Source organism: Necator americanus, chromosome I (assembly GCF_031761385.1).
Source record: "Necator americanus strain Aroian chromosome I, whole genome shotgun sequence".
Classification (NCBI taxonomy): domain Eukaryota; kingdom Metazoa; phylum Nematoda; class Chromadorea; order Rhabditida; family Ancylostomatidae; genus Necator; species Necator americanus.
The window spans coordinates 8,962,420-8,987,359 of record NC_087371.1 but is presented as its reverse complement, the minus strand read 5'-3'; the positions used below and the strand labels follow the sequence as shown (position 1 = coordinate 8,987,359).

The 24,940-nt window shown below is 39.2% G+C and overlaps 1 protein-coding gene across 2 annotated transcripts in view; it reads left to right on the top strand.

Annotated features, from left to right (window-relative positions):
• Positions 1-23,914, top strand: part of RB195_004931 (uncharacterized protein) — a gene marked incomplete at both ends in the record, with an annotated part of 47,366 nt that extends 23,452 nt beyond the window's left edge. For both annotated transcript variants that reach the window (XM_064177160.1, XM_064177159.1), the window contains 18 exons: positions 703-786; positions 851-934; positions 1,403-1,508; positions 4,858-4,937; positions 6,096-6,202; positions 6,274-6,368; positions 6,476-6,561; positions 8,460-8,530; positions 9,541-9,652; positions 9,724-9,868; positions 17,149-17,312; positions 19,119-19,193; positions 20,310-20,467; positions 21,319-21,409; positions 21,472-21,621; positions 21,678-21,884; positions 23,577-23,720; positions 23,786-23,914. In XM_064177160.1, the coding sequence (XP_064034284.1) occupies positions 703-786; positions 851-934; positions 1,403-1,508; positions 4,858-4,937; positions 6,096-6,202; positions 6,274-6,368; positions 6,476-6,561; positions 8,460-8,530; positions 9,541-9,652; positions 9,724-9,868; positions 17,149-17,312; positions 19,119-19,193; positions 20,310-20,467; positions 21,319-21,409; positions 21,472-21,621; positions 21,678-21,884; positions 23,577-23,720; positions 23,786-23,914 (2,088 nt within the window). The remainder of the gene's footprint in view (positions 1-702; positions 787-850; positions 935-1,402; positions 1,509-4,857; positions 4,938-6,095; positions 6,203-6,273; positions 6,369-6,475; positions 6,562-8,459; positions 8,531-9,540; positions 9,653-9,723; positions 9,869-17,148; positions 17,313-19,118; positions 19,194-20,309; positions 20,468-21,318; positions 21,410-21,471; positions 21,622-21,677; positions 21,885-23,576; positions 23,721-23,785) is intronic.
• Between the last annotated feature and the right edge of the window lie 1,026 nt (positions 23,915-24,940).

Below are 24,940 nucleotides of genomic sequence, written 5' to 3'. Positions count from 1 at the left end.
TTCTGAAAGAAAACCTTCAAGCGAAGCGACAGCAGCCTTTCAAAACGAACGGCTCATTCGGAGCACATTCCAAGTATTAGCGACTCATCCCTTGAGAGCGAACATTCTTTGAAATTTCACGAAATGACGAATATAAATAGGAAAAAACGTTGCACGAAATCCCATAGAATTTCAGTGCCTTAGAAAACCCCAACAATTCAAGCAACAGAATTTCTAGAATTCTTAGAATACGCATCATTTGTATCGGTTCGTTTAAATGATGTTTGCTTTTTTTAAAGGTCTTCTTTTGTGCATCTCATGTATCATTTATCTTTACTTATTTTTGTTATTATATTTTATTATTTATTTATTATTTTTGTTATTATCGTTTGAATCATGTACTAAGGTGTTTTTCTATCAATTCTATTGTAATTTCTATGTCTCTAAGGTTAAAACGACGTTTCGCTCAGATCCTTATTTAGGCTGATTACGTATCTGCCTTAAATTATATCCATGCGAGAGAATTACTGTTGTTTTTCGTGGAAAACATTTCAGCAAGCATCAATTTTCAATATTTTTGTTAATATTTTCTTTACAAACTAACACCAACAATGGAATAAGAGACAATTTTATGCAATTCATTTATTTCTTTTCCATTTTATTTGTTTTTTTTTCGGGCATTTTATCTCTTTTTTTTTTGCGAAACTTTATGTTTTATTTCAGGCGGACAGCTTAGCCGAAATTGACATTAGCGAGGTCCGAAAATGTGGTGAGAAGGCCGATGCCAGGCAGTTTGAACTGCTTAAGGTAGTAGCGTCGTGCGTGCTGTCCACAGAAAGTTTGATCTACCGTGTAAACGTTTATTTTTTAGGTACTCGGCCAAGGATCATTCGGCAAGGTGTTCCTTGTTAGAAAAATACGTGGTCGTGATACTGGTCAAATCTACGCCATGAAGGTACGGTAATATCGATCGATGCCCTCATATTTAAATTATACTTCTTATCTAAAGATTTGCTTTTAAATGACTTGTTAGCAGAGCACAAGAATGAAAAATGAAAAAAAAAATGAAATCTCATCTAATGAGTTGTAATGAAAAAAAAATCCGTAGGAAAATTTGTGCTCATCTACTCATTACAGAAACTGTAGCGTCAGAAAGGTAATAGGGCAGATTTTTTTCTTTTTCTCTTCGAAAAAATGAGCAAGATTAAAAAATTGGTGTTAAAAATTCGTACAAGGATATTGCAGAACAAAAGAATACAAAGTTTGAAAGTTGCTGAAAAAGTAGGAGAGGTTAAAGGGTGGATGTAGACCTAGATTCTTTTTTTAAATCTTAGGAAGAAAAAAAGACATTCTTTCCCGTCCATGAACTATTTTCATCCTTAATTTTTCGATTTTCAAATATCAAATCACTGACATTCTTCAGGTGCTCAAAAAAGCAACTCTCAAAGTACGTGATCGACTACGAACGAAAATGGAGCGCAATATTCTTGCGCATATTTCGCATCCGTTCATTGTTAAACTACATTACGGTCAGTCTTCCTCCTAACTACATTACGGTCAGTGTATTATTTTCACTGATTTCGTACACGCATTTTCTAGTTCCTCCTTCACCGACGAACGACTTCCTTGTTTACGCTTGCCTTTCTAACATCTAAAAACATCTCGTCTTGTTCTAACATCCGTTAAATTCCAATCTGATTGTTTGAAACGATGTAGACGTGTGGTCTAACGCATTTTTGTATGGGTCAGCGCTTTTTCCCTTCATTGTTTTGTTTTCTTGAATATTTTTCCAAGACGAAGACGAAGTAGAAGTTACACTTTCTATATTTTAGTAGAATTTATTCGTAGAGAAAAAAGAAGGATAATCGTGAAAAAAAACAGAAAAAAAAGAAGAAAAAAGACTTGGAGAAGTGGGAAAAATATAAGAAGAAGACACGGAAAAACTAGTTAGAAGTATCGAAAATCAAGTTCACGACTGCAATGAAGTGGTGATTTAAAATTTTAGAGAAAAGCGTCTGCACTTAGGAATCTATATCAATTCCTATGTTTACGTCTTAAACCTTTCCCAGCCTTGCATTTAACAATCTCCGAGCCCGTCCGCCCTTCTTGGAACCACTGGATTGTGAACTGCGTTTATGTTTTCTTGTTCTGCTAACGACAACAATGTGAAACTTTATTTACGACGTGACGTTTCGATAATCTCGTCTTTATCGAAGGACTGAGAATGGTTTGAGATTTTCTGGTGCTATCATATCCCATCGAACATATCCTCGTAATCGTTCTAAGTACAAGAACTCTAAATAGGAAAAAAGAAACTGACCAGAACTGAGTTTCACCCGACCGGTGGGGCTGGTGAACCCCACAGCGTTAATAGAGATTGTGACCCAAGACGAATGAGATCTACACACTGTGCCAGTGCAGTCCCCTTGAAGGCATCACCCCACCAATCTGGCGTGGTATGGATTTTCGTTGGAGTATATGTACCTATATCGGGTCGTATGTATACAGGAGTGATTCCGCTCATCTCCCCCTATATCACTGTAAACAGACGGCTCCGCAATCCGGTTCCTTACGACGTCCTCTATTGCAACGCGCCACCTTTGCGCCCCGCCCCCGCCTGTGATTCGCCGAATGAAATGATATGCCCGTCGGGGCGTCCGAATAGATTTTCGACGAATCACAGGCGGGGGCGGGGTGCAAGGGTGGCGCGTTGCAGAAGACGAAGTCGTAGGATGCAGCGTACCGGAGCCGTCTGTTCTTTGCGCAGAGATATTTTGGGGCAAATTATGGACAACATATCGTATCGAGGTGTTCATCTATTTATCAGCTAAATTGATTCCATTAAATTAGAAATTATGCTTCTCGTCCGGATTCAATAAAATCTTACTAGTTGGACTTTCACAAGTTCCGATAACGAATATGAGAATCATTTCCCTACTGACGTGTGACGAACGGCATAAAGTCATTAGTAATTGATAAGCACTTATTATCGTTATCTATGGATGGATTCTTGACGGAAATCCAGAATGAGAAGGAAGTCACTAGACAGTTTTTCAAACCGTTCCTATTCTTTTTTCTTCTTTAAACTTTCTAAAACTTCTTTTCATGAACTTTTTTTCTTTTCTTTTCCTTTTACCTTGTTCTTCATCCTATTATTATTTATTCATAGATGGATTCCTGACTAAAAATTCAGAATGTTTCCAGTGCCTTCCTAGCAGATATTTCTTTCTTTTGGGCTAATTTCGGCTACCCATGGGTTTCTATCCGTGGACTAATGCTTTTCTACAAGAACTTTTCCCACATGTGGCTCTCTTGCACCAGAGAGGCGGAATTCGTGTCTGGTACCGGTGCCTTCCTGGCAGATACTTTTTTTTTCGGGGGGCTTTGCATCTGTCTCTGCGAACCCTCTTGCTGGGATATTTAGTCTTCTCGTCTTGTGTATCTATTTCTGAGGGGTGAGCATGTTTTTTTTTTCTTTTCCCGCACTTCTTTGAAAACAACAAAGCATCATCCATACTCATATATCCTATATTTACATTCATTTCTATATTTTTTATGGTTCATTCGTTTAAGGTGATTGGTATCTATCATTGACTTGTATCACTTTCATGCAATGCTTACGTAATCGAAAATTCTGCGCCACTACTTTACTTACTTTACGTATTTTTTTGAGCGCGTTACGGTAATAATTTCCATCAACTTTAATTCACCAATAAAGAAGCACAGCTTAAATTTTGAGTTGCTGACTGCTCTATCCACGGTGACCTTGGAGGATTTCTTCCTGCTCCTACTAGTGATCCATCAATCACGCATGCGATATTTTCCTGTAGAATTTATTCGTAGAGAATTTATGGAGAAAAAAAAGGAGTTCGTCGATTGTTTCAGATCAATACCATTTTAGAGTCAAACGGATACAGTTGAAGATCTATTTATCCATTCCATTTGCACCTGGGAAAAACTCAACTCCAATATTTTGGTTCAAATCTTTGTCATAATTGCTGATTGATGTCGCTTTTGTTTACCAGCTCACGTCATTGTAACCGTAATCAGTGTTGTTATTGCGAATGCACTTTAGAGTCTGTTCAAATAGTGCTTCCATATTTTTCTGGCACAGCGTAAGCGAAAGAAGAAAAAAAATTGTAGAAAATGTGGAAATCCAGCGTTGGAATCAATGACACGATTTTTCTGGTCTTTCTGTGGACTGAAACCTGGTATCGAGCGATTTACGCATAGAGAGATTTCTACTTCTTTTCACTCGTATTTCTTAATTTTTCACTTGGATAAACAACAGTGAGATCAAAACGAGGTGACCCCTGCTGCAATTACGAAGGACTGTGCTCGAAGGGGCGCAGGGTAGAGGTGGTGGTTCCGGCGGTCGAAATGGGACCCTCACTTTCTGTGGGGGTCCCATTTCGACCGCCAGAACCTGGTCTGTTTGGGGGGTGTGGTCAGGCTGCAGACTACATGACCGTACTACACATAGAGCGCAGCATCGCACAACATGCACTCTCCAACGCAGGCTTACTCATCATTGATTTTTGCAGAAAGGGAAAGAAAAATTTTCGCACTTCCCGCACTTTTTATCCGTGTTCCGTTTATATATTGCACAACACAGCAAGATTTTAAGCTACATTGGGCTCATCGCAGCTGCAGTAATGATAGCTTAGAACCGTTTCGTGTTCGCTTTCCAGGAAGTTAATGTCTGCACGGGGACTAGTTCTCGCTACAATGACTTTTCATTTTCAAAAACCAGTGACTTTTTTTCCTAATTTAGGAGTGATTGATGAAATTTTTGTCCTGATTTGAATTCCTGATTTGTCCTGAATTTTTGATCTCGGTCTCATATTTCTCTGCTGAATACAATAATTTTTGTTTTAGCCTTTCAAACCGAAGGTAAACTTTACCTGATACTGGACTTCTTGAGAGGTGGAGACCTGTTTACGCGGTTGTCGAAAGAGGTGGGTGGATTGCTAGTTTTGGAGAGTTCTTTTAAAAAAAAAAGACGTTGGCACGCCAAAGTAGTTCGCACCGGCTAAGACGCAGAAGAATTACACATGTTCACTTTTTTGCGGTTCTAACATTTTTATAGGGCGGAGGACATTATCGTAGGATTAGAAATGCGATAAAGTAGTTTGTTTACGGAGATTGTTCTAAAATAAGAATCCCCATGCTGTTTTCTTCTGATATTATGCGGGTTATTTCTTCTCAAGTAGGGAATAGCGAATCCAGAAGCTTAGCGAGGGCCCGAATCATTATTAACAAATAAAAAATTAATTCACGAAGCAGTAATCACAATCCTGGATCAAGGGATTAAACTCGTCCAAAGCTCGTCACCTTTGTGGTAGGCGTTGATTAAAAGAGGTCGAGTTGAAGTTATGTGGATTCCTTCGTGGTTTCCTGCTTTTCATTGCGTTAAAGGCATCACTCCACGAATCTGAGGTGGTAGGGATTTCAGGTGCATGCGCAAGGCTGGTGCGCTCCAATCGAAATAGAAAATAGCGCGCCGGATCGCTCGAAGCCGTATCGTCCCGGCCGTTTTTTTTACGGCGATTAGGAAGAAATGGACGGAATCACCTCCCTTTCCATAATCTACTATCCCGTGTACGAATACTGCACCTGAAATCCGTACCACCTCAGATTCGTGGGGTGATTCCTTTAAGCTCGAGCAACGGTAAGCCTGAGAAATCCCGTCCAGACGTCATCCCTCGCATAGCAGTGACATGAAACAACGAAAATGATGGATGATAACCCTGCGATGGTTTTGATCGATGTCGAGAAGACCAACGGCGTTGCGTTTTAGCTGGAAAACAAAGAATATCCTTGAATTCTTTTTAGTACCGGCTTGCATGTATGTACTTATACTAAATTACTAAATTCCCACTAAAATAATTGCTACGGCTTTCGTTGGCGCTCTTTTAAGTCCTATAGAACCCGATTAGACATAAATTGACAACCTTTAACCATCAGTTTATCAGTTCAATTATTATTTTATTATTATGATTTTTGTTTTTCTAAATTATTTTATCGTTATTTCTATTATTATTGCTGTTTTATTATCTTTGGCTTTTTACACATCAATTTTGAGAGTACGGTAGTCCGGACATTCTGTAATTCAGGTCATGTTCACCGAAGAGGATGTGAAATTTTATCTAGCTGAACTGACCCTGGCACTCGAGCACCTCCATTCACTCGGAATTGTGTACAGGGATTTGAAACCAGAGAAGTAAGCGGTAGAGCAGAGGGAAATGCATCAATTTCCCCAAATCTTATATAGAATCTATTGATTTTTCCTAGCATTCTACTCGATGCCGATGGTCATATCAAGATCACCGATTTTGGCCTGAGCAAGGAATCGATCGATAACGAAAAGAAGACCTATAGCTTTTGTGGTAAGTCGGTATACATATGCTAAAGCTATATGCGAATCATAATTCATAATTGAATCCAAACAATCAATATTTATTTTATTTTGATTGCGATTTTTTCTTTTTTGAAGGAACGATCGAATACATGGCTCCGGAGGTGATCAATCGCCGCGGCCATTCGTGCGCTGCTGATTTCTGGTCGCTGGGAGTTTTAATGGTGAGTTTCAAGGGACTAGCCAACTGAATAGGGCTACTATTGATTACTATTGATTGCTTGCCATTGATTTTAAAACACTGGATATTCGATTCGGGTCCCAGTACCACATCCACTAGTTTTTTAATAGTTTACGGTAATAACAAGACATACTTAGATATAAATTTGTGATGACTTAATAATGTAGAAAATTACCAGAGAAAAATTTTCCTTCTTATTTCAGTAGTGTTTTTTTCAGATTTTTTATTGCATAAAATAGGCGATGGAATGTAAAAATGACGTGATCACTATTTTAAATGACCTTGAGAAGTGTTAAATTTTTGGGACCCTCATATAAATTAGGAGTGGGTGGAAGTGCAAAATTAGATGTGCAGTGGGTGAATGAAATAAAAGAAAAAACTGGTGAAATATTAATTACCCTTATAGTTGTTACCTTTTTTGATTCTTGCTGTTCTCTGGAAAACTTCAGCAGTGTTAATGAAACAGCATCAATATAAATACCAACATAAATAATAACAATAACAACAATAACATTACTGAATAAATTTTGTGCCTACGTCTAGGGGACATTTTTACTTTTTTTTTTCTTGAGATTCAATGAAAATCATTAGCCATGTAGCCGTCAAATTTCCAAAATTGCTTGGTTCTCATTCAATTTAATGGCTAATTAATTATTTTTTTCTAATTAAAGAATGATTTTTTTCTCACTCATTAAAGAAACGGTGTCTCATCATCGAAAGGGGAAGATAGCAAAGGTCATAACTCTCGTCTAGGGAATATCTTCCCGAAGTGCTATCCATCCGGTGTAGTGGTTTTGCTTTTGCTCTCAGCTGCTCAAAATGAGTTCTGAGTCGTTTAGTTGACGTCAACGAATAAACAATGACGAATCAGCGGATGAGTTGTTCGTGATTGAGCAGTGTAAAAGTGAGGGAACGTGTACTACTTATGAGTGATGTGTGAGCGACCGGATCTGAGCACATGAATCCTCGATTTAGGGGCTTTTCTTCTCCTTAGTTCTAAGTTCTTTCTATTTTTTACATCGTAACGTTCAACATGCATAGTTAGGGACTGCGGCAAGATGTTCTGAATTTTTTGCGAATATAACTTTAAATCAAATATTAAGGAAAAGAGAGTTAGTGGATTGAAACATTAAGTGAAAAGGAAAACGAGAGTTTGGGCAAAAATTCTAGATGAAACAAAAGAATATCCGTCAAGACTTTTGAAAAGTTCACTAATGAAAAGAGGCTCAACCTACACATCCGATTACCCGTGTTGTTGGTTTTTTTCCATCCGAAACTCAAAAATTCACGAAAACTTAATTTTTGGCAGCAGACCAAGCAATCGTTTTTAGTCTGAATCGGTTAAATTAAAGTAATAAAAAGTCGACGTCACAACTTCGAAGGTGTCTTTTTCACACTAGAGTAATCTAAAACCGATAAGATATTGCTATTGAATTCTTTGAGTATGAAAATGCGTCACCTCCTTCAATTTTTAATTTGGTAAAATAGAGTTTTCCACTGACTAAGGGTATGAGAAAATTCGGTTGTTCTCAGCGTTTATCGATGTAGGTTTTGGAGTTGATGCGATACTTGCAAAACACTACTTCAAGATAATTTTCTTCCCACAAATCTTTCAGTTTCGGAGTTAATGAGTCCAAGTTATTACTTCAAGGTTCCTTCTAGAATTTCTAAGATCCTGATTTAGAATGCTATGACTTTAGAGACCACTATTTCACAAAAAAATATCGTTGCTGGCTTAAGGCTCAAAGATTTACCAGGGGTTGTCGGGAACTTTAGCTTCTCTTTTTTGTTCTCTGAACATTTTAGGGCTTGACTAACAGTTCTACGTTAGTTTTCTTGCTAATTTCCGTTTTTCTTGCCTGTTATTGTTTTCTCTTGCAGTTCGAGATGCTCACTGGTCATCTGCCATTTCAAGGCCATGACCGAAAGGACACGATGACGCAAATCCTTAAGTACGTTATGTTTGGAAATGTTTTTTTTCTCTGAGGTGGTTGTCTGGCAATGAGATGCTACGTTCTTTCTTTGCTAAAGTTGGCTGGCTTCTGTACGGAAGGGTCCAAAGAGGAACACTGTAATCAGCGTTAATTCAGAGCTCATCAAGCGTTCAGAAAATTGGAATAAGAACGAATAAATGACGTCATTCATGCAAAAGCATAGCATTCCGGCCTTTGTTTCCTTCCCAAGCTTAGTCCACTGTAAAATATGTGAAGCGATGTGTCGTTCGACTTCGAAGCTGCTTCCGTTTCCATGACGAACACCCCGCCAAGTATGAATTATGTCCGTCTCGTCGCGTTGTTGCCGGTTACGCGACGAGAATCTTTACAAAGTGCACGTGAAGCGACGCTGTTTATGCGGGGGACCAGGAAGTTTTCGGAGAAGAAGGCCGAGGACTGAAGGAAAAAGTTTTGCACTTACATCTTGACGCACAGCTTAATTATTCATGTTTTCCTTTTCTTCTACGAAGCCAAAAATTCAAAGCAACGAGAAATTCATTCACTGCAAGAAGAAAATTCAACGAAATATAGGGAAAAATTCTAGAATAACATTCAGGTTAACTTGCTTGCTTCCCTAAGTACAGTAACCATTTTAAACCTAGCACTGCTTGTCAGTTTTTTTTTTGTGTTTAGAAAACCAAGGAAATAGTGGTATACAAAGAAAGTTGCAGAGTTCTCAGGGAAAAAAATAATCCTTAGCTGAAATCGTCCATGAAAGAGGCTGTGCCAGGTTCCACTAGCAATAAATTGAGTGGCGACCTCTTTGTAAAAAATTTTTACTGTTTTTTTTCCAGTTCTGACTCAGAAAAAAGAGTGTTTTCTCTTTTTTCTCATTCCTTTTTGGTGCACTGTCACTGTATGCGAATTCTAGGAAAATCCCTGAGTTTTATTCTTTAGGAGATTCGTTACTAGACACTTCATTTCGCAGTTTTCCATAGAATTTTCATATGGTGTGGGAATATTTTCAGAGCCAAACTCACCATGCCTCAATTTCTTTCGCCGGAAGCCCAGACACTGCTACGAGCGTTGTTCAAACGAAATGCCGTGAATAGGCTCGGGGCTGGGCCGGACGGCGTCGAGGTTTGACTGACCCCCTGGTTTTCGATCATTGGGCTCCTGGTTTTCTCAAATATAAATGTAGCTGTGTTCAGGAAATCAAACGACATCCGTTCTTTGCGTCCATCGATTTCGGTCAATTACTGAACAAGGAGATCTCCCCACCGTTCAAACCTGCTGTGACAACGATCGATAGTACGCTGTATTTTGATCCTGAGTTCACAAAGAGAACCCCTAAAGGTGAGTGAGCGACGATCACGTCCAGAGTTCATTGATTCTTTGGTTTTGCTGTTATCACTGTCATGACATACACCGACAGATAGACAGACATACAAAAGTTATTGCCGTTTGTAATTCACCTATCATATTTCCATATTATCATTTCCTATTATTATTTACTCCTATTATTTACTATTATTTATTTTTTATTTATTATTATTTATTAGAATGATAAAAGATTACGTAGACACCGTCTCGTGTAGGTGTTCCTTGGATCAACGGATACTACCCATAGTATTCAATCTCAGCTTGGAATGAAACCCTGACTGAAGCGCTAAATTGAGCAGAATAGAAGATAACCTCGATGACAAAACGAGAAAACAGAAATCCATTTCAAAACCCCGAAGTTTCTAAAAGAAAGGACTTGGGGATTGTTAGCAACATAGTTGGAAAATGGGAATTGTGTCAGAAAAACCAGTTTGAATAACTATTTCATTTATTCGCTGCCAAAATAATTTTCCAAAGAACCGTCACAACGATTTGAAAACGAGCTCACAAAATAACATTCATGTCTATATTCGATGTCTATTATTTTTTCGATGTTTTTCTTACATTTATTTCATTTTTATCTTCTCGTTTATCTATATTTTCAGCATCACGAAAAGTCATTGGAAAATATTTTAATTTATTTTATTTAATCCTATTTTATTTTTTCTTCTCATCTAACCTCAGCATCGATTCTAAATGGTCTTACAGGATCCCAGTAGATTTGTTAAAATTCCTGAAATCGTACATTCTGTCGTGGTCCTTATGTTTTCTTCTTCGTATTTCATTGATTTCTTCTACTTTCTTCCTCCTCTTCTCGTTTTCTCGATGTTTTCTCTACGTTTATTTCATTTTTATCATCGTAATCTTCTGGTTTTTAATAGTATTACAGTAGTCAGCGTACATTAGTTGAATTCCACTAATCTTGCATTTTCAATCGCAGCCCCACTTTTTTCTCTCCAGACGTCATTGATTTCCTTTACTTTTTCTCTCTTCTCCGTAATTTCTACGCATTCCTGATTTTTTTTTTCGCCATCTACCGTTCACGTTCCCATTGTTGACAGCAGAACAGTATGTATGTGGCTGATATTGTGATGGGAGGTTGAGGCGCTCGCAGTTGTCGTCGACTATAATGGCTTGGCTGCGGTGTGGAATTAATTGTTGGTTTTGTAAGTATCACTTGCATAAGTAATAGCTCGACCGCTTTAAAATGACACATCTCGTTCCCGTTTCGACTTCGACTGCAGCAAACAACAAACTGCCGGGGAAAAACTGCAGAAACCGCGTTGTAAACTTCTGCCGAACTGCCGTCCAACTGGGATTAAACGAGCGATGGGAGTGGATGTTCTTCATAGGGATAAAATAAAGCAGTAGGAGTACCTGATTAAGGGATTCCGCCTGAAACTGATGGAAAATACTTGTTTTTGAGAGAAGTTGAGGAGAAATTGATTAGAAAAAACCACTTAGAACAAAAAGCTCGTTTTTCTTTTTCACAAGAGAAACCGCTGATCAAGATTTTCTAGGTTAATTTTCTGGATTTTCTGGATGTGTACATTACTATGTGGTAACATATATAAGTCCGAATGAAGTCACGTACAAAGGTAGTTCAAAGGGGGCGGACAGTTTTTTTTTACAATTTTATAAATTTTTGAACAGTCCTGGACTACTTTCGGGGATATTTCACTTGCTGGAAACGAATATGATGGCATCCATCCAGCATATAAAACAAATCGATGAACGGTTTTTGAGGAAAAAAATTGAAATGAACCAGAACTGCTTCTCGTGGCCAGTCTGAGCCTTCTCAAAAAGCCTGGTCTTTGGCCTATCGAGCCTGACGGGAACATTCGAACCCAACAACCCTTTTTGAGCGTGTAATTATCCCAAAGCAGCTCCCCAAGGGGCCACCAAAAACGGACTTTTGGTGGTTGGCCCGAAGCTCAGTAGTTCGAATGTTCTCTTGTCTTGAAACCTCGGCATATTCTGTCTATGTTTCGTGATAGTGTGCCTGCGAGGTTTTTAGATGGAACTCTTTATTTGCCTGACGTTTCGGCTTTTTCGCCGTCTTCAGAGGCCTAAATAGAGGATGAGTTATAGCTAAAGCTCAGTTTTTTTTTGTGATTGAATGAAATTCGAATTCTTTCATAAATTTGTTAAAATAAAAAAACATATAAATAAAATAAAAATAAAATAAGAAATATGCAAAATATACATTAACATAAAAACTTACCCCCGAAAACGCGTTACCGACCTCACTGATCCCGTCTATTGCTTCCCTCTAACTACCTTAGCACCTAAATGCAAATATGGATGTTCTGGAAATAACTCTTAGGATGTTTCTTCGTATGGTGCGAGGATCAGGGATTTTTTTAAGCTGCCTGAAGCAGAACGGCGCGCCTAAAGATCGCTGATGTGGTAGCGTCGCTGCTGGAATATTCCCGGATTTACTGGAGTAGGCTCTGTGGCCGCGTGGCTAGCACGAGGACGAATTTTTCTGAATCACCGCGAACACAATCGCTCACGTAATTTCACCACAAGTCATCTGAGCACGGCTAGATTCCGATTTTTCAAAGCTTACTAATTTCTTCACATCTATCTGCTATCACTTGCTCGGTGCTTACCGTAGTACCTCACTATATACCGTACTTATTGTGCGGTTAGTTCCCGTTAACCTGTATAGGTGCATAACAACTATAACAGCTAGTGAGTATAGCTATATTCTCGGGAACTTCTTCATCGTAATTCAATGCCAGCTAGCTTTTAATCTATTTAAATTTTTATTTCTACTATTGTTTATTGTGCTATTATTACTATATTATTTTTCTATTTTGATTCTATTTTAAAATATATTCTAGTCTATAATAAATAGATTCTAAAAAAATAAGATCGTATTGAATGTCCACGTATTCGTTTATTCGTTCCTGTGTAGTTTTTACAACATCGCTGCTAACTTGTGTCCCAAAATCCATCGCGAACCATCGAAATTTTTGGGAGTAGACAAAATTGTATTTTGAAAATACCATTTGAAAGGAAATGAGCTGCTGATTTCAAATATACTTAAAGAATTTAGTATTGGATCGAAGATTTGGCTTGAAAACAGGCAAATTTCCACCAAACATCTTCAATTACTTTTATACCTCCGCAGTCCTACCATTGCCATATCCCGTGGATATAAAAAAGAGGTGTTTATAGCATTCGCGCTAGTTTCTGGAAATTGGAAAAAAATGTTTAACATATTCGTAACGAGGAGGTTATTTAGAACATTTTGGTGGCCCACATCATATGTGGACAGCTGTATCGTTCGAAATATTAGTACCTGCAAACGTTCCGCGTCTTATTTACAAAAAATGTGCGCTACGCTCCTCTCTAGTGATCTTCAATTGTGTTTGATTAACGCTTGTCGTGGTTTGAACAAGACGTTTTTGTGAGTTTCGGACCGTCGGAGTGGTCCAGCGGGTGAATTTCGGTCCAGCAGGGAGCAAAATTGGCGCTGCATTCATCACATAACTTAAAAAATTCAAAATTAAGATTAAGATTGGTTTTAAAATTAAAATTAAATTTACAATCTATTTTTAGTATTTTTAAAAATTTATACAATTTATTTTTAATAATAGTAAATATTTTATTTTTATTTCGTCGGCAGTCATCAGCTCGCTTGCATAACTCTTGTCTTCGCAAACAAAAACAATAAAAAAAGAAGGAACAACAAGCAGCAAGAAGTACTTTCCACTGCGCATCACATCTCCATCATGTTCTCTACTTTTACGATCATTGATCATTTCACGAAAATTTTGTACTTTTCTCTCAGAATAAAACCGAGTCGAGTAAACAAGCACTTATGTTACTGCAATAATTTTGTGTCCTAGCGTATTTCCTGAAAGTTATTGTAGTTCCGAAAGAATTATTCCTTGTTCTCAATCACCACCCACCTTCATTCAAGGACATTAAGGCGAGAACGCAGCGCACGATGAAGCAAAAAGTTGGTTTTTACCGTTGGGAACTGGGACAGAGTTCATTTTAAACAGCACCACAAACTGGTCTTCTTTGCAGCTCCAGAGCGCGGAATCGGAATGTTTGGGGGTTTTGTTTCAAACTAAACTCTTATATGCCCCTATGAGCAACCGAATTTACGTATCTTTGGGAAGAAAAAATGAGCAATTTTGCATAGGTTCACTCTGGAAAAAATGAGTATCAAACCCTAACAAGAACTTTGGCCAAGAAATCCTAAGATATAGTCTTGATTCCTGATTTGATCTTTCTTGATCCTATTTTATTCTTGACGCAGTTTCCACTTACCATCTTACACCAGGTTCATACAGAGTGACCAAAGCAGATAATTCAAGTTCCAGTTAGGAAAAAAAACAACGAATCACATGTTCTATGCAAGAACAACGCGTTCGCATGTCATTTGGCGATACGTGATGGATCCTAACGATGCAAAAGTGCGCTACGTTTAGTAGCAGCAAAAAATTAAATACCAGGATATAACTCGGTGGATGTTATACGAAAGTATTTTTTATTTCCTAAATACTTTTCTAGGATTCTATTAATCTCCGAATTAATCACCGTGCGAAATGACTTATGTTTGTGTGAACAACCGCGGCGCGCGTGTTGGCTACTGTATATTTCTCTGTCGAGGTCTTCTCTTATTGGTTGATAATGCCAGTTACTGTCGAACAGACATGTTTACCAACCTGTTAACATTTGTCGAACATGTTGTAACCTGTAATCCTTTGACCGAAGAACTCGTTTCTTCTTTCGGACGAGTTACACTGGTGAACTAACTACTCGAGGTAAATTTTAGAGGAATCGTTCGAGAAAATTCTCGATGCGGTTTCTTCGTCCGTGATGAACGGAGTTTCGGACGTATTTTGCACCTATCATCTCGAAAACGTGAAGCACTACCCAGGAAGCCAGGGATCAGAGGCATCATCAGCATTCGGAGTATTAGTTTGGCCAACGAGGCAACTCTTTACGCCCTCAGGACTGATGAGATGAAACTGTGAAAAGAAAAACTGGACTATTAGCAAAATTAACAATAATTCTCAAAGCAATTCTTCATTTTTGTGCGACTAATAAAATCCACTTTATAGGACTTTTCATTTTGTAGATTCCATCCGTTTTATGGTTGCGTGAACTGATATTTCCGGTCATCTTATGATTATTTAACTTATTTATTTTATTTATTCATATTTTCGAACCAGGTCTTGAACTTTATGCACTGCAGAGGAACCGAGGACCGAGTGGAAATCAAAAATTTCCTCCGAATGCTGGTTTGAACACGAAAACATCCACGCAATCTGTTTTTGCTTCACGTCATTGCCGTGCAAATCGCATTATCCACGCATATTATGGCCATTCTCGCCGTCTAATTCACCATAGATCTACCAGATCCCTATTACTTATGCATAGGCATCGGATTGTAGAGACTTTTGTCTTGGAAGGCATGGTTCGACTTGGGAATGTTCAACTCACAATGAACTTCGTCGGGATAAGATGTTGTATTGGTCTTCGATGAACTGAAAGGATAGAGGAGAAAATTTCTGGCGTTAATCAGTCCGCTCGGGACGCGCACCATCGCCTTCGCTTCAATTCAGAATCTTTTGAGGTTTACGAACGTGTAACTGACCTATACAATGACTTGCGGGGCTAGCCATTGTATGGTGCCGGAGGTGTGAAAGTCTTGGTTGGCGCCAGGGCGGAATCGTACTTCTGATCGGTTGTGTAGACACAGCGGAACCTCTTGCCGAGTGCGCTACACCAATCCTAGACTCTCCACGAGCTGGTTAATTGATTTTATTGATTCATAGGCTAACGTTTCGGGCTACTCATTTCATTACTTATCAGGTCTCTCCACTTCCATACACACAAACTCTAAGCTTACTTTTTCAACCATGAACCTCATGACTTCGTTCTATTTCCATCATTTTCTTGATTTTCATTTTTTCTTCTAATCATAGTTTCATGGATCACTACTTTTCTCACCATTGCATATTACCACTTATTCCATTTTTGTGTTGTCCTCCCTTACCTGGTGGGGAGCCTTAAGAGAGACTAATCTAAAATGAATCGTCTAGGAAAAAGCGAAATGATCCAACTTTTTCTCAAAATTTCTGCCTCTATCCCGTTTCTGTAATATATTTCGGATCAGACAAGCCTAGTGATGACCATTAAGTGATCGATCACTAGAGCGATTGATTCGAATATCTCATTCAGATCAGAAGAGCCATTCGAAATATGGGGCGAGTTCCCGCGTAATCTGTATTGTTATTGTTGTACCTTTTGCTAAAGTTCTGCAACTTCTTCAAGAAATCTAAGAGCGAGCGGTCTCTGAAGGCAGTCTTTATAATTTCCGTATACTCAGCTCTAAAATTGCTTTTCTCTTTCTAAGAATTTTTTCTCAAAGTTGAAGTTTTGGAGGAAATTTCCGTTCCGGGTTTTCCGACAAGGCAGAAAAATGATTCTGTATAGAGCTAGTTTTCTTCACATACACTCCTTATATTATTTAAAATAACATTTTCTCATAGCAGCCAAATTTTTTGATAATTCGGGTTGTGAGCAAAGCTTTCTGAGGTTTTTATTGCCTTTTTGCATTTTTTTTTCTAGCAATGTTCGGATTTTACAGCAAACCCTTTTGTTTTCTACCAGATGTGACGCCGTCTTCTTTTTGCGGTGATCACTGATCTCTTAAATCTCCACCGCGCATACATTCAGATCTTGTCAAGTGTTTTGTCTGCACACTACCCAAGTTATTTTTGGAGAAGGGGACACTTTTTCCGCTTGCACCAACAGTGCGGACGTAAAATGTCTTGATTTATGGTGCAATATGGCGTCGTCAACCTACAAAATCCATTTTTAATCGTGGTTTGTAGCAACAGTACGTGTTTTTCCCGTGACTGCACACTTATGAAACATTCCTGTAGTGTGTCCAATGCAGACAACGAACAGTGGAATGATGCATGGAGGTCCCGATTTTTTTAACGGGCAATACCTTCAAAATCAAAGTCTTTGCATATGATTCTTTAATCTGCTGAGCCATTAGGAATTTCATTGACTTATCAGAAAAAGCAATGATGACATCATTATTCTTTTTTACGTTATTTATAATTTTTTAAAATTTTATTTGGAAGTTATGCATTTATTTATTTTATATGTCTATATTTTTTAAGTTATTCTGCAAATGTGAACTTTTTTCCTCCTTTTCTTCCTGTTTATTTATCTATTTTATCTATTTTATCCTCCTATTTCGTCCGTTTCAGACTCACCAGCAGTACCACCGTCAGCTGCCGCTCATGAGCTATTCCGTGGTTTTTCGTTTGTCTCACCAGCGGTTGTTGAGGAAGAGAAAAATGAAGGAAAGAAAGTACGAACGATTCCCACAGCGAAAACACATCCGATCACCGATGACTACATCATTAAAGAGGTTAGTCGACGGCTCGGCTGAGTTTACCAGAGGTGGTCTCTTCGAGAGCCGGGTGATCCATGGCAGTTCTCGCTAACATTGTATCCAAACATTGTGTGCTCGGCGGCGCGCCAAGTGGTTTGTGAGACGCGTTTTCTTGGTGTGTGGTCTTTCGTCTGAGGAAGGATACTTGAACCAAGATTAAAAATCCTCCGGGATTCCATTTTTTAAAGTAGTTTCAAGAAAATAAACTCGCAAAAATGGGGAGAATTAGATTAGAGCTCAACAACACCTTAAGTTCCGTTTTTACTCAGCACTTTATACGTTTAATTAGAACTTAAAATTTATTATTGACTAACTGAGTGTGTCAACGAGAACAAACTAGACCTCCGTGCATAAATTGAGATCTTCTTTCGTTTTTATTATAACCGACAGCTAAGGATGTAGGATTCTTTAAAATAGCACACGGAAAATCCACATTCAATGTCCTTGTGAAATTCTTTGCACCGACCGTCGTGCATGCGCTCCATTTGCAACCGAAACAAACATTTCATTGAATTCTCATTGCACGTTCTGTTTGTGTGGGTCCCATTGTAAATTTGACAATAAAAGTGTAAAGTCTCTGCCGTATCAATCCGGGATGCACCAACACGTTTGGCTGGAATACGGAATCGTTGAGGTTTTATGAATCCCTACACACAACGACCTGCCGGGGCTAGCCGATGTATCACGTCAGCGTTTTTATTCTCCCAGATAGGCCTCGTAATAATTTATTGACGCGGAGGTATGGCTTGGTTGGCACTAGGCCGGCTTCGAACCATCAATCGATCGTGCAATCACGGCCGGACCGTTTATTGACTGCGCTACATTCACTCCTAATTTCAAAATAATGAAACAATTTGAATTAAGTGCTTTAAATCGATCTTATCAGTTAAATACTCAAGTTTTTCTTGTGCGCATTTTGTCAAATCAGCATTTTCGTTCTTCGTAACGTAACCGACTAACGCACTTCGTACTAAAATTGCGTCCTAGTTGTGAAATTCAAGTCTTAACTGGCATAAGATATAAAACCGTATCCATGGCTTGTCGTCAGGCTTTCACTTCTCAAAATGTGCTCTGGGTTTATTTTTCTTTCTTTTTTTTTTTCTTTTCCTTTTCTTCCATGTTGCCCTTAGTATTCATATCTCTTTCGAACTGTAAATTTTCGGATACGATGCCTATAATAGGATTTTATTCGCTCTTTACAGTAATCTCTATCCAAAATTGCACGTGGACGCCGTAAACTTATTATTACAAAAGGCGAGAGATATTTTGCAGTGAAGGTAGAAGCAGAAAAAAGGATTGAGTAAAAATAAACACTACATTGTAATTTATTACTTAATCTCATAACTTTACTATTTTAAAATTTAATCTATTTGATTTTTTCTTCACAAAATCTATCATCATAGATTGCTGATCATGACAAACAAATAGGAAGTAACATATAAGATTTGTCCTCTTCTTCCTTCTAGCAAGTGTTTGTAAAATCCATAGTTTACATTATTTTCGGAACGCAGAAAGGCGCGTGAAAATCAGATGCAAATCAAACATTGTAATGATCTACAATGGCTAATTCCTTACTAGGAACCCATAAATTATGCGATCCAACCCAACGCAGTCAACACGCCGCGTCGAATTAAGCCGAGAGGTGTTCACAGGGGGTTCTTTTCCCACATCACTATAACTTCTGTGAAAGAGTAGTGGTGAGAGATTGGAAGAAAGGAAAGAAAGAGGGAGAGAGATAAAGTTGGTAGCAGAGGAATGAATAACTTCTTCCTCATTTTACAGGAAGTCGGTACCGGCACATTCTCAGTCGTTCGTCGATGCGTCATGAAAACAACGAAGAGGGAATTTGTTGTGAAGGTATGTACATTTGGAAGGAAACCATCTAAATTGTAGATTTAATTGGTAAGAGTGTAATACCGTACTGTACTGTATGATCTTAAAAGCATGTTAGAAGAGAAAACATACAGTACATCAAGGTATCAGTGGGAAAAATTGGAACCGAAAAGAAATCTGGGCTGCAAAGAGTCGAGTCAGTAGCACGTCCACCATGTCAAGGAGATATTCTCCAAATTCTTCAGAGGAAATTTATCTTCATTTAAAGCTGATTATACGACTGGATTAGAAAACTCCATTGGAGCTTTTCTCCAGCTTTCCCAATGGGTTATGGATAGATTCTTTGTGCGTTTCTTTTTTCTTTTATTTATCTTAGATCAACAAAATCTCAATCATCCGCGTGTGTTGTGAGGTAGAGAATTTTGCGAGGGAATTATGGTTGATTACGGTAATACTTCTACAACTTCCGTTAGAAATCTCAAATCGGCGGCATTTGAATACAATTCTTCTGATTTCCCGAGTGCGCTACTGTAGAAACCATCAGAAGGCGCTATTTGCGTCCTTTTTTTCCAATTTTTTCAAGAGAAAATAAACAAATATACATTCAAGCTTTTTCTGAGCTTAATCAGGAAGTCGAATGACGTACTTATTGTCCATAGACATCGTTAAGACACTCACTTTGTCAGAAGGCTCCAAGCAACGCTGTTTGCTTTCTTTTTCCACTTCGTTTAAAGGCATCACCCCACGAATCTGAGGTGGTGCAGATTTCAGGTGGAGTATTCGTATACGGGGATGGGAGACTATGGAGAGGGGGGTGATTCCGTCCATTTCTTCCTAATTGCCGTAAAAAACGGCCCGGAAGATGCGGCTTAGGCACAAGGCTGGCGCGCTCCAGTAGAACTCCCTGTAGAAAATAGTGCGCGTGAAGCCGTATCTTTCGGGCCCCTTTTTACGGCAATTAGCAAGAAATGGACGGAATCACCCACCTCTCCATAGTCTCCCGTCCCGTATACGAATACTCCACCTGAAATCCGTACCATCTCAGATTCGTGGAGTGATGCCTTTAAATAAATTTCATGAGTCTGTAAGCAGGTTCCACACACTTATCGAGTAGATATATGATCAATGATATTGATTTAGATCATCAAAAAATCGGCTTGCGATCCATCTGAGGAGGTGGATATCCTGCTGCGTCACGGTCATCATCCACACATTGTAAAGTTATTCGACGTGTACGAAGATGACGTCTACGTGAACCTCGTTCTGGAGTACTGTAGAGGAGGCGAGATGTTGGACAGGTAGGATAAAAATTCACGAAAAATTGAGTAGTTTTCAAAATTCTAAGATTCACGGAGATATGACGGAATAGTTTCTTGGCTGGATCGTCTTAATACGTAGCCGAATCAAAATCTGTCCCGGTAATCATCATTTTGTGTCAGTCTTGAAACTCGTGTCAAAACTTATCGACGCACTAATTTCGTGGAAAAAAAAAACTTGAGGCGAACCCATCTACCATTTCTAATGGTGAAACTAACATACTTACTTCTGCTTAATCTCAGAATTTTAGAAGAAATTCACATATTTCACAAGAAGTCTACATTTTCGGATTTTTTCCTACTTGTGACCTGCTTTCCTCTCAACTTTTCGTAGTTTTCTCCTTACAGTTTTCATTTATTCATCTATTTCTAATTTTCGATACTTTTTCTAACTTTTTCAACTTTTCAAAAAAAAACTATCGAATGTTGAAATAAGGGGTGGTGTGGGAATGTGGAGTGTGGCGCTCAATGGGAAGAAAAGGCGCATCTTCTTTTTACAATAAGAAATCTGCTATGTCAGCTCGGGCGCATTATTAATTTTTACTACTTTTTTGACTTACTTCCTCACTATTGAAATTAGTTCTTCTACACTTTCGCTGTTTTTCATTTTTCGCTGCTTTTGTCCGTTAACTATAATTTTCCAAAAACACTCCCAAAAAATGCACACATTTGCCGCCCTTTCTCTAGGAGTTTTTCTTCCATTTTAAAATTTTGTCGTTTCGGCGGCAAACCAAAAAAAGGTCATGTTTTCTTCCTATTCCATCAGGAACGCTTTCCGAAAAAGTTCTACCTTTTTTTGACAGTTGTTCAGGAGAATTTCGTCGGTTTTTCAGAATTCTTTCCAAGAAGACATTCACCGAACGAGAAGCGGCCGACTCTATGATGAACTTGGCCAGCGCTGTCTGTTACCTCCACTCCAATCAGGTGTGTATTTATTGATTTGGCCCTTCAATCCAAAGAATCCAATCGATAATCGGTAACTTCAGGTGGCACATCGTGATCTAAAACCGTCGAATATCATGTACGCTTCATCGAGTGGTGAGGCGGATTCGTTAAGGATCATCGATTTTGGATTCGCCAGCCAATCCAGGGCCGAGAATGGTATGCTGATGACTCCATGCTACACGGCTCAATTCGTAAGTTCTTGACCAGTTCTGTGAACTCGTCACAAATTCACCCCACTTATTTCAAGGTGGCGCCGGAGGTCCTGAAACGGCAAGGTTACGATAGATCCTGCGATGTATGGTCGTTGGGTGTGTTGCTGTACGCGATGCTATCCGGGCAGACCCCGTTTGCGATGGGACCAAGTGATCCGGCGGACGAGATTCTGAAACGTGTCGGCGAAGGACGAGTCGTTATGGAAGGGAAACCGTGGTTGGAGATTAGCGACAGTGCTAAGGTGGGCGAAATTCTGCGTTTTTCTCCACAAAAGTCCTGGAGTTCTTATGGGGAGGAGGAGAGTTTGGAGGGGACGAGGGGACTCGAGAGTGCTCCAATCGAGCAGCTCTCGAACTGCAATTAGAGAGCAGAAATCGTTCCCAGACCGCAATAATCGTCGTCTGTTTCGTCGTCAAATCGTGTTGTTCACTACTGGCTGCAGCGAACTTCCTGACTCTTCGTGATTTCACTCTGATTACCGTGTGACCGGAGATTTAACCTACTTTTTAATTTCACTCTGACTACCATCGAAATCCTAGGAAGATTTTGAAAAATTTGGGTTACTGATTGGTGTGAATTGGTATGAAGCAAATGGTGAAAATGCGCACTGAAAGTTAAGGACCATTTTTGTGCTCTGAGAAAGAGTTAAGCGCTGTAAGAACGCTTTCAAGTGCACCTTTTGATTGATTTACTTGTGCTGTATCCAAGATTTGTGCTGATCTTTATTAACCGCTAACGTTTCGGCGTAATCCCGTTTGTCAGAGCCTGGAAAATAAAGATATCAGTGACTTATCCTCTCAACCGCCTCATCACCCTACAGAAAGTATTCAAAGGATGGGCAAACTCAATAGACAACTCATCGGCTAATTGCTACGCTAATTCGCTTAAAACCATCACCCGACGAATCTGAGGTGGTACGGACTTCAGGTGGAGTATTCGTGTACGGGATAGTACATTATGGAGAGGGGTGATTGCGTATATTTCTTCCCAATTTCCGTAAAAAACGGCACGTAAGGTACGGATTCGGGCGTTCTGGCGCACTATTTTCTACAACGAGTTCGATTGGAGCGCACCAGCCTTGTGCACGCGCCGCATCTTTCAGACCGTTTTTTGCGGAAATTAGGAAGAAATGGACGGAATCACCCTTCTCTTAATAAACTACTATCCCGTATACGAATACTCCACCTGAAATCCGTACCACCTCAGATTCGTGAGGTGATGTGTTTAATCTGGTAACGTAAAAGAGCGCCATCTACCACAGCTATTCTCATTCTATTCTTTTCTTGTAGCTGGATTTTCTATTGTTTATTTGTATCCATTCCTTGTCTCTTACTCCCGCACGCCTTTGAGCGTAATAAATAAATAAATAAATAAACTGCAAATCACCAGGGCGCTCTAATTGCACTTCGATTAGAGCAGTCCTGAGTGACCCTCACTAACCGACTTTACGCCGTTCTGGCTTTACTCTGGCTGGAGACCCCATGCTCTTTGCGCTGGTGTATTGATGGGTGTGATGCATGCAGTACGAGGTTCCGCTGTTGCTGCAGTATGATCAATCGGAGGTTCGACTTCGCCCTAGTGCCAACCAAGCCTTTCATCGCTCTGAAAGGGCGATAAATTGGTGCCAGACATGTCTGAGAGGATAAAAACAGCGATCGGATACATTGGCTAGCCTCCCCGAGTCATTGCACAGGCTAGTTACGTGCTCGTAAACTTCAAAAGATTCTGAATTGAGGTGAACATGGGGTCCCAAACGGACTGATCAACGCCAGACACTTCTACACTTTTATTGTTGGACCAAATTTTTGAGACAGGGGCTTTGAGCGGAATGGAAAGAACACTTATTGAAACCCTTATACTATTATAACTATCGATTTTTACCTCGGGAAACAGAAATAATGTGAATTCGTACGTATGACTACAAAAATTCCAGGATCTCGTTCGTAAACTTCTCGACGTCGATGCTTCTAAAAGACCGACGGCCAAGCAAATTCTTCAACATCCGTGGATCACGCATAGAAACAGTATTCCAACAAATACGATAATGAACAACGTGTACAATGTGGAGTCGGTGAAGGTTGGTGAGCATCAGCTGGCAGTGAAGTGCTTCTGGGACCTCCAAAGATCTGCGCTGAGTTTCAGGGTGCTCTGGAGCAAACCTTCCACGCGCTAACCACCACAAGTGCCGTGAATCTGCGGCCGGTGAACGCGTCGGCGCTCGCCAAACGACGTCTCACTCAACTGCCAAAGATGGGGATATGCTCGTCCTGAGCCGAAATCCGGCGTATTCTTCCGAAATCTCTCCATCTCTTGTTTATAGTGTTTTTTTCTTCTTTCCATCATTTTGCTTCTATGACCAAATAACGTAACATCAACTGATGAACCGTGACCACGTGAGTAAGTTGAGTGAGCTGCCAAAAAAGCATTGAATCCAATGTATGTATTCTTAAGTGAATCGCTGTATGGGTACCTGGACCGACTGACCTCCCCCTCTGCCCCGGGGGGTTCGAGGAAACGGTCGGTCCATCGGCAAACACACACAAATACATATATATTCCAAGGTATATCAAATACGCATTCCCCTGCAAATATCTGTGATGAGCCGATTCTTCGCATCCTAATTTTTTTTTTAAATTTAATTTTCTTTTTTTTCGCGTTGCTTCTCTCTACCTTATTCCCCCATACATAATAAGCACACTTTCTCCCTTTTTTGCTGCCTTTTTTGGTGACAATTTACTGTTTGCTTTGAGAAGAATTCAATTGATTTGATCGACATGTGATCATTGATTGATTGATTGATTGATTGATTAGTAGGTTTGGTGCCTATTGAATGTGTTTGTTTACATAACTTTATAAGAGCTTTACAATGACGTATCATAAACGCGAGGTCTTTGTTTCTCGGGAAGAAACTGAACTTTTTTTTTCTCTTCGTCTTTTCACCTTTAATTGAATATGTACCAGTGAACCACCACAGACTTTTCCACACTATGAGGATGTCGTTTCCTAATTAACGGTTTTGTTGTATGTACTTGGTAAATAACTTTGATTTTTTTGTAAAATTTCATGTTTATTATAAAAATTTTTGCATATAGAAGCATACTGTAACGTTGTCGATTGGCGTGTGACTTTCAGACACAGTAGCTATCGAGTACTGAAAGTAAGTGATGGTGTGGAAGAGTGGATTGTGTTAGAGAAAAAAAAAAAAAAAAAAAGTTTAAAGAATGTATACAAATAATGTATACAAATGCCCGGTGAGAAGAAAAGGGAAATCTTTCCGCTTCACAATAGAATTTTATT